Below are 14,929 nucleotides of genomic sequence, written 5' to 3'. Positions count from 1 at the left end.
TTTGTTCGGTGGGTTATTCCCGTTCGTCCCACCAAGCTTCGTCCCACCAGTGAGACGAACGGGAATTTAATAAAATATTTAATTTTTATTCCCAAGTCCCACCAAGAATGATGGTTAAAAAGGATATTTTATACGATTCCCGTTCGTCCCACTAATACGGAAATTTGGGTCGTATTTAAAAGATAATGATTGTTTATTTAAAAATGCAAGTTTGGTGCTTTATATACAGGGTGACATTTAAAACAACTGCATCCTTTTAAACATAGACTATACCCATGCTTCTGAGCCGTTTGAGCCTATTTTTATTTTAATTAAACGTCATCATTTTCACATATAAAAAACCCTCAAAAACTACGTCACACGCTTTATTAAAGACCAATACTAAAAAAGAAAATAAAACTAAACATGTAAATAAATGTCTGAAAAATAAATTATTTTTCTAGTATCAAGATCAAGTAAAGTACAGAGTTGTCGAGATCGCTCAGCTGAATGAATTGTGTCGTTGACCTCTGAATCTGACGCGTGGATTTTGATACTTTTATTTTCTTTTAACGTTTTTAAATATCCTTTAGATGAGTACACTTAACAGTTAAATTTATGCAGTTGATTTTAAAGTCACCCTGTATATGTAATATGTATATGACTGAAGTACCAGGGTAGCACAAATTGAAAGGTAGTGTATGAGATGGTTTTAGGGTAGATTTTGGAAAGAAGGTATCTTGGAATAATTTTGAATTTACCTTTATGTTAGCCTGGTACTTTTGACTACGAAGAATCCAACCCAAATAAGTAATCAGTTGGGTTGGACGACACTCAAAAAAAATCCCAACACCATCTCATACATATACGAATACTCACCTCAAAACTATCCCATACCATCTCATATACTTCCTTTCAATTTCTGCTACCCTGGTACTTCAGTCTTGAAATGCGCTTTAAAGCCTCTATTCCCTTGTTTACAAGTCCACCGATTGGTTGACTTTTTACCCAGGTGATTAAGCTCAGGTGATTTAAGTGGCATAATTCATTTTTACGTGATGCTCAAACAAAGGAACAGATAAACAAAATACCCTGCATATACGTCACGTTACTAAATACTCGTGTTGTGATTTTATGTTGGCAACCTAAAACATATTTGATTCTAGGTACCTACTCAAATAATCTGATTCAAAATTCAAATTCAAAATTTTTATTCATTATTGTAGGATAATTCGTATCGCTTAATAATTGTCAAAACGTATGGTTTAACAACATTGGTGATGTCAAATAAATTACTTAAAACTAAGTTTACTGCCGCTTCCAAGGCGTCACTGCAGAAGAAGCGGTAACAAACTGCACTGCAGCATTTTCTTCTTGCAGATTGAACATGGCACAGAATTTCTTACTACCGATCCCAAAATTATGGGTTAATCCCGTTCCTCCCACCAAGCTTTATCGCACCAGTGGGACGAACGGGAATGACCGCTGCCAAGAGGGGCGTCGGAAGTGTCTAAATATCTATTCAGATTGTGTCAAATTACTATAATTGATAAAATAAAACTATATAAATAATTTGATGATTTATTTTCTGCACCTTTACGTCATTATAATTAACTGTCGCTATTAAAACCGCCTATAAAAAAATATAAAAATATTTTAACAAGGAGTTCACATTGTGTCAAAATTGCTGCTATTCACATTAACTGCTTTCTACGGCCATGTATTAACACATATTTTAAGTAAAATTATTATTCTTATATCTGCTGTTGCCCACAAAAATGCTTTTTTTTCATGAATCAAATTATATAAAATTATCATCTCTCCGGGCCTTCGATGTCTTTTTTCCCGAATTTCTATGAAGGTATTCATGTTTGACCTCGAACGGAAAGACAGTCTTTAATCTGTATAGGTATGTAGATGAAATTAAAATTGAAATTGTTTGTAACGTGCAAACGAATTTTTTGACATACGTTATTAAACTTGACTGACAGCAATCTAAAAAGTCAATCCTCCATCTTGACCTGACCGGAGATCGAATCCCGGCCTAGCATAAAACCATATAAATCGTCCTAAAATCCTCCTCGTTCCTAAGAAAACTTGTCCTCAAAGTAATCCTTCATGTGACCCTGATACAGAACATTGACAATCCAGCCTCGAATGTTATTGACCTTAGTGAACAAACTTTTGTTGTTCCTGCGTCTCGTCGCTATGCCGTACAACAGATTACTCTCGTACAGCGGGCTTCCAATGTCCACCTGAAAATAATATTAATAGAGTGAAAAAACCTGACTCACCCAATCCAGGGTCCATGGTCAATGGCACACCCCGGGCTCCTCTCCAGAGTGGTGAGGATGCGACCGGGACTAAAGCCAGGAGGAAGAAGATAGACAAGAAGAAGGGCCTCGTTCAGTTCTAGACTAAAATGTGCAAGAAACGCGTGTGGAGAAACAGGTTCTAATTTCTGTACCTCGGCCATGTACCAATGATTTTACTCTGACTAATGTATATTAGTTTGAATGCCTAAACCAGCTTGAATGATCAAACCAGCACATTCAGGCAACTCAATGTAACCATGATCCAATAAGAGTTACTTTCACCTGCAAAGATTTCGGAAGACACTTGGGATGGGAGTCACTTCGTGTAAAAACCTTACCTAATCCAGTATCATGGTCGTAAAGACGCTCCTCACTAGAAAGCTGTCTTAATTTTAATTAATATAACTCTTATCTCTCTCTGTTGTATAAAGACAGATAAAAAAGGGAAGACATATCCTTATCAATAACGTGTATACAACTCTGCACGAGTCTTCCCCAGGGCGAATGAAGCCATTCAGTATGCAGTTTCGAAAAGAATGTTAAGAAACCAAATTAAAAGGATAGAATAGATTAATTTTCAAAATTGGATACAAGGTATCACTTATTGACGTCACATAACTTAAATCTAATTATAACTACTACCGCTTCCAAAGCGCATGTGTAGAAGAAGCGGCGGAACAAACTATATATAGTAACATCACATACAAAACATTCGTCACGGGCGCTGGCGCAAACAACGACGGGTGCTGTGAACAAGCCTACAAGCGGGGTGCTCCCGCACAGGGACTTCATCACGATGTACGCCGGCGCGGCCTGGAGCCAGCTCCTTTCGTTATCCTGAGAAACCAATGTAGCATGCAGCCATCTTGCCGTAGTCAAGTTTGCAACATACATATTTGACTTGCTCTCAAACTAGATTAGGTAGATAATATGTAGGTGACATGTAACATCTTCGTCTACATCGTCACTCACCAACAGGTGAGATGGAAGACAAATGCCCTAATGCAATATTGAATAATATTAAAAAAACAGTCTATCTCTTTGTCATGGATAAGGGAATATGCTCATTCATCGAATTCAATCTTCCATCTGTTCTGAAAAGCCAGGAAGAAGATGTTTGAACACAAGTCAATCGAGAGCTTATTATCTTAGACGATGTGCTAGCAACCTATGCCTTTTTGAATTTCAATTCCATCATGAAACCAAGGTTTATAAACTTGGTATTCTATTTTATGCAATGGACTAGCAACCTGTCACTATTTGAATGTCAATTCGATCACGAATCCATTTAGCTTAACGTCTATGACTTTTCAGCCTTTTCAAGTCTGTGGACTCTGTTTTTAATCACGTTGGTATCTCTTAAGTGGAATTTTACAGCATGGAAATAACAGTTTTGTCAACATGATCTGATGTAAGTTTTCCTTACCATCATCCAACAAGCGGTCTTCATCTCATCTCCGACCTCCATCATCTCAGTCCTGGCCAGCTCCACTCTGCCCACTGCCGGACTGAATATTATCTTGTCTTTCAGTCTGATAAGACCAGCGTCGTAGTAGTTAGTCAGGAGGCGGTATGACGGGTGAGGCAGGAGTTGGCTGATCGCGCGGTAGCTGTTATCCACTAGGATCTTGTGCTGGAAACTTAAGATAATATTGTAGGTCAGTCTTCTCCCCTTGGAGGATGACCTCTCCTTCCTGCGCGCGAACTTTCTCTAATTGGTCAGGGTCTTGGATGTTTATCTATATAAGTATTTATTATAAAATAATAGTATCGTGGAGTTAGTATCTCGTAACACAAGTTTCGAGTTTGGTTGCTCTGTCTAACCCGTCAGAGATAAAGATGTGACATAGTCTTGATATACTAATTATTCTATACTCACGAGATCATTTCGCCTGTATTACCAACGAAGCAGGTAGCTGCGGTCAGCACGAAGCTCTCATGCACGATGGCGGCACTGCACACGACGCCGCCCCCCGGGGACGTGAGGAACGCTATGAACGGGATAGGCGGCTCTTCTGAGGGGTTCGACGCTGTTAGGTAAGTAAAGGGGTTTAAGTAGACAGTTAAACTTACAGAGACATCTTTAGACTTAAACATCACTAACGTCAAACACCAACTGTCAAACATCGCAAAGAAATTAACGCGCTCGCCGCTCAGCCAATAGCAGCGAGGAATCTTAATCGCGCAAACAATTCGCAAATATTGCAATAGGTACCTATTTAATTGATAAGTTAGTCTTTTAAAGACTGTTGGCTCTGTCTACCCCACAACGGATATAGACGTGACTGTATGCATGTATGTGAATGTAATTTTATTTCCACGATAAAATAATATGTAACTAGGGTCATTTACCGAAATAAAGGGCTCTCATTTTTAAGTGACGGAAACTATACGGAATTATTAAGAGCAACTGAACGGATCATGAAATTCTCTCACTGTTAAAAGGGTACATTATATGCGCGTGTTTTAGGCTATGTAGGACGTAGGTATATTCTACAGGCGAAGACGTGGCGGGCTTAGAGTGTCTTATATAACGGTTATAACAAAATAAACAAACGCTAAACACTTGTTAACTATGTCAAAAATAACTCACCGCCACAATGTAAGTTCAAAAAAAGTACAGCCCACGCGACCGCGGCCCGCGCCATCGCCTCGCTACTGATAAGCCGTTATCAAAACAAATAAAGTAACAGGCTCCCCTTGTAACCGCCATAACTTTGTTGTCCTTAGAATGGTTTGTAACCAGTCAGAAATTATCTTGAAACTAGCAATTTAAAGTTCATATAACATTTCTTAAGAGCTCGAGATTTCAGTTTTTCAAGACTGTTAGCTCTGTCTACCCCGCAAGGGATATAGACGTGACTATATGTTTGTATGTATGTATCGAGATTTGGTGAGTTTTCAATTGTTTTTGCGTTCTTTAAACATTGTTCGAAGTGAAACTTGCAGAAAACAAAAGTTTTAATTCTAAAGAGATAAGATTGAGACTTCTCTTTCCCATGGATATCTTGAAAGGCGACTGGATAGGCTTATAACCTTGGGTTTTTATTCAAGGCGATGGGCTAGCAACCTGTCGCTATTTGAATCTCAATTCTATCATCAAGCCAAAAGCTGAACGTGGCCTTTCTGTTTTTTCAAGACTGTTGGTTCTGTCTAGCCCGCAAGGGGTATAGACGTGACTATATGTATGTATAAAATTTTTTAATACATTATAGGGTTGTTGGAACTACAAATGGATTTCGCTGGAACCTAGTATAAAATTGTCACGTCGGTATATTTTTACAGCCCAATAACATTTTTTATTACCAGAATATTACTTTTAATAATTGTTCTCCCTTGTTCATAAGAATTTAGCCTCCACCTCTGCATTTCTTGAATTCTAAAACAAATAAGGCGGGTGGGGTCGGGTGGAGAACCAAAGTAACAATGTTGACCTACTCGAAACATTTTCATAGCATGTCTTTTGACGATTGGCACTTTCCATCCCGAAAGAATACCACACGTGTGTGTGTTTATGTAACACATTGAAATCATCAAAAAACTATGCACTCTTAAAGTGCCGTGTGGTTCCCGGCACCCATGAGACTGCTCCATCTTATTCCCATGGATTTGAATATCTATGCTAATCATTAAGCCTTTCAGATTTTCAAGACTGCTCTGTCTACCCCGCAAGGGATATAGACGTGGTTATATGTGTGGAGGTACTCTTCAACTTTGCTTGGTTCGAGACCCCCTCGGCGCATTCCATTCCCTAAAAACGCCTACAGTACAATTAGCATTGTGCTATTTGATGTTATGATCAGACCAATATGTAATAGTATTTTTTTATTTTTTTTTCCTTAATGAGGTTTTTCACTTTTCCTCATTAACACTCAGCAACAGAAGATATTGATTTTCAACTGTTTGCATCATAATTTTAAAATACCTACCACATTTTTGTCAAAAAAACAAACTATCAACACTGCAAACAAAAAAGTAAAATAAAACACGAAATTAGCAAAATGCATGGCACATTTAATTATAATTATTCATTTTTATAATTAGACCTTTCTTGTAATTATATTTTTAATCTATGCATTTGAATGAACCACCAAACGCTCGCGGCTGGAAAATTAAAAGCCTCATCCGGCACAGATTCCAAGACAGTGCCGAGTCAATAAATTAACATTACTCATACGAAAAAATGTCTTAGCATAAACGATAAGAACTTAGATTAACGCTAACTGGAAGAGAAGTAAAAACTAAACTTAAATGTGGCTCGTAAGCTGTCTTAAAACTAGGATTATTAAAAAAAATATTTGAACTTCGGGTACGCGCCGGAGCGCGACGCAGGCGGCGGTCGGCGCGTGTCTTCACTGCGCAGCGATCTTTGATTACAAATTTTAATTTCTTCCAAAAAATGTGAGAACAAATATTTCTTTTTCAGGCGATTTTCATCTGTCAAATTTGACATTTGTTTTTACATTTGTGTTATCATACGGATTTACAAATCACGTATACTTTACTCCAAAATTAAACAACAGATGGCGTCATGGTCGAAACCGCACACAAAGACAGATGCGACCGCGGACGTGGCGTCGCAGTCTCGTCGATAAAACAGCACATCGATAAAACGCTCACGCCACGTTAGTTTTATAAATCAAAAATGAAATAATCTTATCTATATAATACAATTTAAAATGCCGGCTCTCAACGGCGTATATCGCTCATCATGATTCAATACGCCGAGTAGCCGGCGGTGTCATGATGGTGTCATGAGCGGGTCTAATAATTTAGAGAAGCTGTAATTGAGCTTTTTATATACAACATTATGCTTTGTCATACAGCCGCCGCTGGTGACATGTGGATCGAACGGGGCGTACAGATTATAAATATAATGTAATGTGGCCACTAAATGTATTTAACTGTATAACACGTAATTATTGTTAATTTCAAATGTTATTTAACATAATAATATAAATAGTATTGTTACAGGTTGCAAAGTTGAAAAACAATGTGAGATAATACGGACGTGCTGCACATCAAAGTTATACAACATTGTTACATAATCTGTACGCACATTAACTAATGTTGTAAATACAACATTAGAACTTATGTATATTCCGCTCGACTAGATTTATACGTCAAGTTAATCGGTCAACTGATTCAGACAAGTGGCACACTGTTGTTAAGAAGTTGCTAAATGGTAAATCACATATCTGAATCAAGTCAAATGGAATACGCATTTTGCAAATAATGGATGACTATTAATTCTAATTTTGATAAAACAATGTGTTTCTTCTTCATGTGTACACAAAACTGACATTTATAAGTCCGCCATTTTGTTTGTCAAACTGTCAATTATATATAGGCACGTATGATTTATTTATATAATATACATAAATAAGAGAAATTGATTTATATAATGGCAACGTAAGGTTTAAAACTAGTTTCGATCCAATGTCAACAGCTTGAGCTACTCCGAAGCAATAGTTCACCGCACAAATTATGATATTACTCTGTAAGTCTAAAAATATATCTGTCAAATTTGAACGAAAAGTCATAATTCAAATTGTATCTGTGGTATAAATGTATTACAATTCTTAATTTAGGTGGTGAACTAAGGCCACGTAAAAAAAACAATAATAATAATAAAAAAATTCGTGTTTACCATGATTTGATGTTTAAACAGCTACCAAATAAATCTTAAAGTATATATAAATGTGTATAAAAATAATACTAGCGTCGGTCGCCCGGACCGACGCGATAAAAAAACGTCTAAATAGAAAAAAGATAACCGAAAATATAACGAATCCGCACTGGAGTCTTGGTACGAAAGAGAAAAAAAACTCTTCTTAAGTACTTTCGTAAGTTAGCAGCCATTTCTTTTTATTAAAAAATAAACGAACAATAAAATTCCATTCTTTTGAAAATGTATGAAACTCCAGTCAACCATAAATAAATAATACTGTAAGTAGTTTTTCACTGTTTACATCGATAACTGGGACATGTATTTTTCAAAAAGCAATTCAATTTATTCACAGGTAAAAATCCAATTGGTTCATAGGCGCCGACTTCGCATCGACTGAATTCACACATTTCCACAAATCGATAAATATTCGACTCAAATACACGATAACGCACCATTCTCAATCAAAATAATCACAATAATATTCTTAAAACGGGAGAAAATGCCTGGCCGGGGTCTTATTGTCACGACTGGTCGATGATACAATTTTATTAGTCTAATATACTTGGACAAGCTGTACATTTTGTACTGAGTATTGAACATCTCGTCCAAGCAAACTAGATCTTTGTGATTTGTACAGTATTTTTTTTAAATATTATCTGTTTTCGCCCGACAAAAACAGATCATCAAGGGGACATTTAAGTACAAAAATACTTGATAATATGTTTTTCAACTTATGACTCGGCTAAACTGAAACGAATTTATTAAAAGGGTGTGATTAAAATATGTGAGAATCTTATAAATATCAATATATCCCCGGCAACGCATCGCCTCGCGGCTTATATCTACGCTTATGGCAGCGAAAAAAAAATTTTAAACCGTAATTAAAAATATCTTTCTCGATAGATTAAACTATGTACCTATACATAAACGTATGTCTAGACTAATATTTTACAAATTCCATGGCGCCGGGAGACCACAGACGAACTATGACTACGCTAGTAATATACACTCTTATTCACTAGAGTCCATTCACTACACACTGCTCGCTTCTTTGGGTGCGCGAAACGATAAGACAATACAATTGATTATATACATACAGATTTAAACATATTTAATTATTTATACATATCAGTTTTAATATAAAAAAATAATTAAAGGCAAATTCAATCCATAATATTTGCAAACTGGATCACAGAAAGATTAAGAATTTTGATAAATATTTTACTTAATTTTATTGATGAATAGTATCCGAAATATTCCATCAGTTTGGTATATCATGGGCTAAATTTACCGTTAACATTAAATTTATTGAAAATTACAAAATTTAAGGACATTACATAAATATATATATTTTTAATTCTACAGCCGTTAAAAAATATAAATAAACACATTGAATTGTGCCACCGTTTCACGTTTTATTTCCATTTACATATGTCCGATTGGCTCCGTGGAGCAACAATCAAATACGATGACCTTAAAAATTTAAACTATAAAAAATAAAAGCTTTTAAAAATAACTAAATGTCGTAAAAAAAATTAAATTCGATTGATAAAAATGAAAATAAGTACGATAAAATATAAGTCATTATATTTACACGGTGAAAATTATTGTATCGGCCCGATGGTCCAATTGGTTCAATTGGACCGGCCCGCTAGAGCAATTGGTTCAATTGGATTGCGTCCGCGGTGTGTCGCTAGGGCAGCGCGTAGTGTGTGTGCGTGTTTGTTTGTCGCTATTGCGGCGGCCCGGCGGGGGGCTGCCCGGGGAGCTGGCCCATACCCTGGAGAAAATATTGTCAAGTTAGTTCAGAAAATCATCATCCTTAATGTGCTAGTCCCTATCGTGTCGCCACGATCCACGAGCGGGAAAGTGTTGTCAAGTTACACAGTTCAGATTATCGTGAACAGACAATGCACACAGGAAAATAATTGTATATATAATGTAAAGTTTAGTCCTTTAATCATGTTTTAATTCTAATAGTTCCGGGTATTTCGGAAAGTGTTGCTAGTTCAAAAGAATTAAAATGTGGAGTCTGTCTTGAATTATAAAATACGCCACTGATGCCGGGAACAGGACCAAGAGAAAGAAAAGTCGGTACGCGGACCCCGGGCCCCGAAACACTTCTGTGGAGGGTGCAACCGGGATCACGCGTAGAAGAGTGTATGTGTACCGGCATGGGCTGGTAGTGCTGTAGCGGCGCCGCCAACAGCTTGGGCGCTTCCTCCGCCTTCTCCTCCTCGCGTCGTTTCAGGCACGCTGCTTTCGGATTCAGATTACGTTCTGCGGAAGAAATACCTCGTCATTATTATAGTGGCATTTCTGGAAATCGAACCCGGGTACCTCTTGCTTATAGTCAAGATACCTTAGTCGTTCAGCGATATAATTCTAGGCGAGAGAAGATACTGTAAAAGGAAAAAATTACATGTTTCTCCCGTTCATTATTTTGTACTAATTAGTATAATTAGTTCTTTCCCCAAACTTCGTGGGCAAACTCCTAACAACTGCGGTAATCATCATCATTTCGTTAAGGTAGTCGCTTTTTCGAAAGCAAACATACAAAAAGCCTTTAAAAATGCGCTGTTTTCTTTTCTGTCTACCTCCAGAATTCATTTACCTCTGTGCCGTATAGTTCCTGACACCAATAGAAAATAGAACAGAACCACTCCATCTATTTCCAATGGATATCGCCTTACACGACATTACTATTACTATATCAATCACAATTCTATCATTAAGCCAAACAGCTGAACGTGGCCTATTGGTTTTATCGGGACTGCTGGCTCTTTATCACGCAAGGGATATAGACATGAATGTATGTATGTATATGGTTTACCTCTGACTTGCTGCTCCAGCGTCATGATGACCTCCACAGCCATGTTTAATATCCCGAGCTTGGTCTGCGGCTTGTCGCTCTTCAGGTGCGTCATGCACATCCTGCCGAGCTCCTTCAGCGCCTCGTTTATATCTCTTATCCGTATCCTGAGGGAAATTATCATTTGGAATATCCCACGGAACAATTGTACACCAAACCGTCATTTATTTATAATTTTTTTAGAAACACAAGCCTGTATTTTCGTTGATTTTGCAATTTGTTAAATGATAAATAATGTTATTATAAGATTCTAAAAAAAATTTAATATAAATTACTAAAGTTCACATTCAACACATCGAAGAAATATTTACATTTTCTTGAATGGAAGTGAACACTTGAAAATAAAAAAAAAACGTGTTAGTAATTGCAAAAACAACTCATTACTAATACATTAAAATTAAAGAATAATGGTCACAGTATGTTATCAATACTTGGTACATCTTTCTGTTTATTTATCAAAGTAAAATTTTCCATATTTCTTGTCTACTAAAAGGGGAAGAATTCAACAATAGATCACTTATGTACATATAAAGAACGAATAAGTCATAATCTTTCACGATGTTGTTTCAGAGCCGAAAATTCATTGCATAACTTAAGTGATCATTAGTTTTGGGCTACAAATGAGTATTTAACGCATACCAATAGAACCGTATCTGGTTCGTAAATTAAAATCGAAACGCCGATATCGATCGCAAGCTGACAAGTGACGTTGACAGCAAACGTCATGATAGTATTACTATTGTTGCCTTCTGTTACTATAAGCCGTAACAAAAACCTATCATTGATTGCTATTTTGAAGATTTACCTCTCCCTCGCGTTGTTGGCCTGTCGCCGCTCTTTCTCCCGGAGCGCCTTCGCGTGTGGATCCGCGTCATCGTCGCACTCGTCCGCGGATGAACAGCTAGTCAGATATCAACATTGTCAATTGACTGAGTTACCTTAAAGTAAGATGGCGTTTCAGAGCGTTAATCAAGTTTTGTTTCAGTACTTCAATTTTTATTTTATAATTTCCTATACTCTCTATGAGTGAACTCTTTTTTTGTCGACACCTTGATTTTCAACCAGACTATTCTGAACGGAGTTCCTACCTTTCTTATGTCTATGACAGCAATTAGGAAAAGTATGTGTAATTTGATACACACTAAGCTATTCGCAAGTCATAAAAATACGAAATCAACAAAATATCGTAGTCATTAATATTTTCAAAACTTGATCATCGCCTTACACATATCAACTGCCTACAGCTGGACCCTGGAAGAGAATCGAACGTGTTACCTCGACTGCAGCGCGCGAGAGAGAACCGCCGACCTCCTGTGTAAAACTTACTATAGACAATGATGTGTGAATTTAGTTGATGATTGCAGATGGTGCTGCTCTTTATTTCGACATTTTGTTTTGGCGCCGACTTTACACTGGATGCCCACTATCATTTACTTAGATCACAGATAGATACACAAAACCAACATATACAAGAAAGACAGTATTCACAAGAAACCCTTGCGTATAGGTGCTGGATATTTCTATAAAAAACAAATATATTAGTCAATAGACTTCTCCTCCATGCCATGGTCACATTGTTTTTGATCTGTGATATAATTCTCATTTATTATTGAATAGATACTTTACGAGATTTTTTTCTAACATAAAAGAAACAATCTTATGTGAAATCGGCGCCAAAATTTCTTAGATACGAGTAATAGTAACAAGATTTAAACTAGTTGCGGAGACAATTACGAGTACGAAGACGTCAACGTTTGATGATATTAGTCACAAATGGAGAAATGTTTAATGGTTTTATATTAGACAGGTAAATGTAAGCATGACGAGAGACGAGTAGGAAAACAGACAAATCTTAAACTTAAGACTCAAAATTAAGACAATGTATAAAATTCACGATTTTTTATTTATATAACAATTCACTGAAGTGTATGCTGTGGATTCATTATGATTAAATTTTGCTCTTACTAAAGAAATTATATTTTTTTTGTTGGAGTGGGTTCTTTTTATTATTGGCTTCTAGTGCGTTTGAGATTTGAATCAATAAGATGTGAGGTAAACACGCAATCTCAAATAATAAACTCACTTTTGTCAATTCATGTCTTATGATCTTTGGTTCCAATTATTTTGAACCAATTGACGCATAGGAATCCAATTCAATTGGTTCATAGGTAACTCATTGACACGGCCGTAACACATCACATGTGCATTTTACACATATAAAGTGCATTTTAGCACAAAGAAATATGGAACGTTGTGCCTTGAGATTGAGAAGAAAATGGCGTAAACAATACAAGTGATATTCGACATACTGTGACCCGACTGTTAGTACGATGAGGCTGAAACTAAAACTATACACTGTTTTGTTAGTAGATTGACAGTTGGTAAAGCAGGGAAATACATATACACGTAGAGTTCCCAAGTATATTCGATAGCGCTATATTATCTTCCAAAACTTGTAATGTCTAAATTTTAAATATTACTTTACAGTCTACATACAAAATCTTGAAAAGATAATCAATTTATAAAATACAGTTTACTGAGTACATAGCATTCACTTGGGAATCCTGACTTTTTAAATGTTGAAAATCAAGAGATATTCCAAAAGAAATTACAAAATAAAACATATACCTGATGTAGAAAATCTGCAAGAAAAATATTTAACAACTGAAATATGCACATTATTTAACAGAAACATCTCTTGATTTTCCAATAAGCTTAGAAATGAATTGGATAGAATATATAATGGTGACACAAACATAGATATACTGCTAGACCCCATGAGCGTATAGTATAGAGCGTACTCGCGAGTAAGTCGCGTGGAAAAAGGATTACTACTAAAATTATTTAATATTTTTGTTTAACATTCTTGGTGTACGTCACTAACAAGTATAAAATCTGTTAAATATACGAAATTTATTTGAAGAATTGATTTCACGGTGTGAGCATAAAAGCCTAGACATTCTTTGTTTTAAAACAATGGTGAGCTAGACATATCTATGCATGTGTATAACAGAATCCCGCCGCTGCCCCCTATTAGTGTTATCCCCCCACTGTCCCCAAAATATAACTGAAATCGGACGGCAGCCCTACGCTGCCTGTAACCCAACATATACAAGCCGCACCTCTCGCGCACGTTGTTGGCCTGGCGCCGCTCTCTCTCGCGCGCCGCCTTGGTGTCAGGGTCCACGTCGTCCTCGTCCGCGGACGAGCAGCTGCCACAACACGCACAAAACATTGGTAGAAGTTTTACATTAATGCAACGACCAGTAACACGCTAAACGCTTTAACGTTTTGAAATAGATTAAAAAATGATACTTAAAAAGAAGTTAAAAAGTGAAGGCAACTCATTTGTTTTATCAAAATTTGCATATCGAGTGTAAAAGCGTGTTTTATCCCTAGAAAGATTTGTAGCTAGAGCTCTCTTTCTTACATTTGCGTGTTCCCAGTTGCCTAAGCCATTATGCTTCGGGGCTTAAAATTCGCTAAGTGATATACAATAATATGTATAACTTCTAAGGTAACTCTCAATCTGTGTAACTTGTCCCGTATATATTTATTATTTATTTATTTATATGTGTAAGTACAGTATTATCGAGTATTGTATTTGTAGTAAGTGTACGTATATATATATATATATATTCCTAGTATACTCACTATCTCCTCGCGCGCTTGGAGCCGGGCGGCGCGGACTTGAGGTCGGCGGAGCCCGACGACGACGGCTTCGAGTCCAGCCCGGAGTCCGGGGGCTCTTTGCGCTTCTCTGTTGCACACAGAACGACATTCAACATCAATATTATTTATAGTACTACCATCATATCATGTAACTTACACATGCATCAGCAAAAAGCTGCTATTAAGACTATCTTCTCCAAATCGCGGGCAAACTTTTTGATTAACTTAATACCTTTTATTTGAAACGGAGTAAGATTTTGTTGTCAAAAAAGTAGACGTACTATTTAATCTTCATATTTATCTATTTATATTTAACAGTCAATATCACTGAAAGAACATTCAGTCTATAAACGAACTTGTATTACTTTTATATTAATTAGTATGTGTTTTGTAGCTACAAATAAAAAATATCTATCTATC

General features: G+C 36.6%; 2 protein-coding genes across 11 annotated transcripts in view; both read right to left on the bottom strand.

Moving 5' to 3' along the window:
- Nucleotides 1–1,548: 1,548 nt before the first annotated feature.
- Nucleotides 1,549–5,025, bottom strand: LOC106139811 (azurocidin). 2 transcript variants are annotated; one of them, XM_060952745.1, is made up of 5 exons: nucleotides 4,888–5,025; nucleotides 4,174–4,324; nucleotides 3,721–3,934; nucleotides 3,000–3,131; nucleotides 1,549–2,234 (listed from the first exon to the last, which is right to left on the bottom strand). In XM_060952745.1, the coding sequence occupies exons 1-5, from the start codon at nucleotides 4,940–4,942 to the stop codon at nucleotides 2,067–2,069; spliced, it is 720 nt and encodes a 239-aa protein (XP_060808728.1). In that variant the 5' UTR covers nucleotides 4,943–5,025; the 3' UTR covers nucleotides 1,549–2,066. The 2 variants fall into 2 exon arrangements, with proteins under 2 accessions (XP_060808728.1, XP_013196764.1); XM_013341310.2 differs by lacking the exon at nucleotides 4,888–5,025 and adding an exon at nucleotides 4,647–4,863.
- Nucleotides 5,026–6,287: 1,262 nt separating this feature from the next.
- LOC106139812 (protein daughterless) overlaps nucleotides 6,288–14,929 on the bottom strand; it is a 99,534-nt gene continuing 90,892 nt past the window's right edge. For 7 of the 9 annotated variants that reach the window (XM_013341316.2, XM_013341317.2, XM_060952806.1 and 4 more), the window contains 5 exons: nucleotides 14,492–14,597; nucleotides 11,643–11,738; nucleotides 10,799–10,944; nucleotides 10,136–10,245; nucleotides 6,288–9,745 (listed from right to left, as the gene is read on the bottom strand). In XM_013341316.2, the coding sequence (XP_013196770.2) occupies nucleotides 9,698–9,745; nucleotides 10,136–10,245; nucleotides 10,799–10,944; nucleotides 11,643–11,738; nucleotides 14,492–14,597 (506 nt within the window). In that variant the 3' untranslated portion in view covers nucleotides 6,288–9,697. Of the gene's footprint in view, nucleotides 9,746–10,135; nucleotides 10,246–10,798; nucleotides 10,945–11,642; nucleotides 11,739–13,959; nucleotides 14,053–14,491; nucleotides 14,598–14,929 lie in introns of all 9 variants that reach the window. The other 2 variants (XM_013341314.2, XM_013341315.2) reach the window with 2 other exon arrangements.

This window comes from Amyelois transitella, chromosome 29, assembly GCF_032362555.1.
Source record: "Amyelois transitella isolate CPQ chromosome 29, ilAmyTran1.1, whole genome shotgun sequence".
Taxonomy (NCBI): domain Eukaryota; kingdom Metazoa; phylum Arthropoda; class Insecta; order Lepidoptera; family Pyralidae; genus Amyelois; species Amyelois transitella.
Note: the sequence above shows the minus strand (reverse complement) of the source record. Positions and strands in the feature narration are given on the sequence as shown.

What these genes read in the sequence shown, in the direction of transcription:
- LOC106139811 (XM_060952745.1), bottom strand. Translation starts at nt 4,942, where the DNA reads ATGGCGCGGGCCGCGGTCGCGTGGGCTGTACTTTTTTTGAACTTACAT. An exon ending in AATACAGGCGAAATGATCTC is followed by an intron (nt 3,935 to 4,173) that starts GTGAGTATAGAA and finishes TATTATCTTAAG; the next exon opens with TTTCCAGCACAAGATCCTAG. An exon ending in AGACCGCTTGTTGGATGATG is followed by an intron (nt 3,132 to 3,720) that starts GTAAGGAAAACT and finishes TTGGTTTCTCAG; the next exon opens with GATAACGAAAGGAGCTGGCT.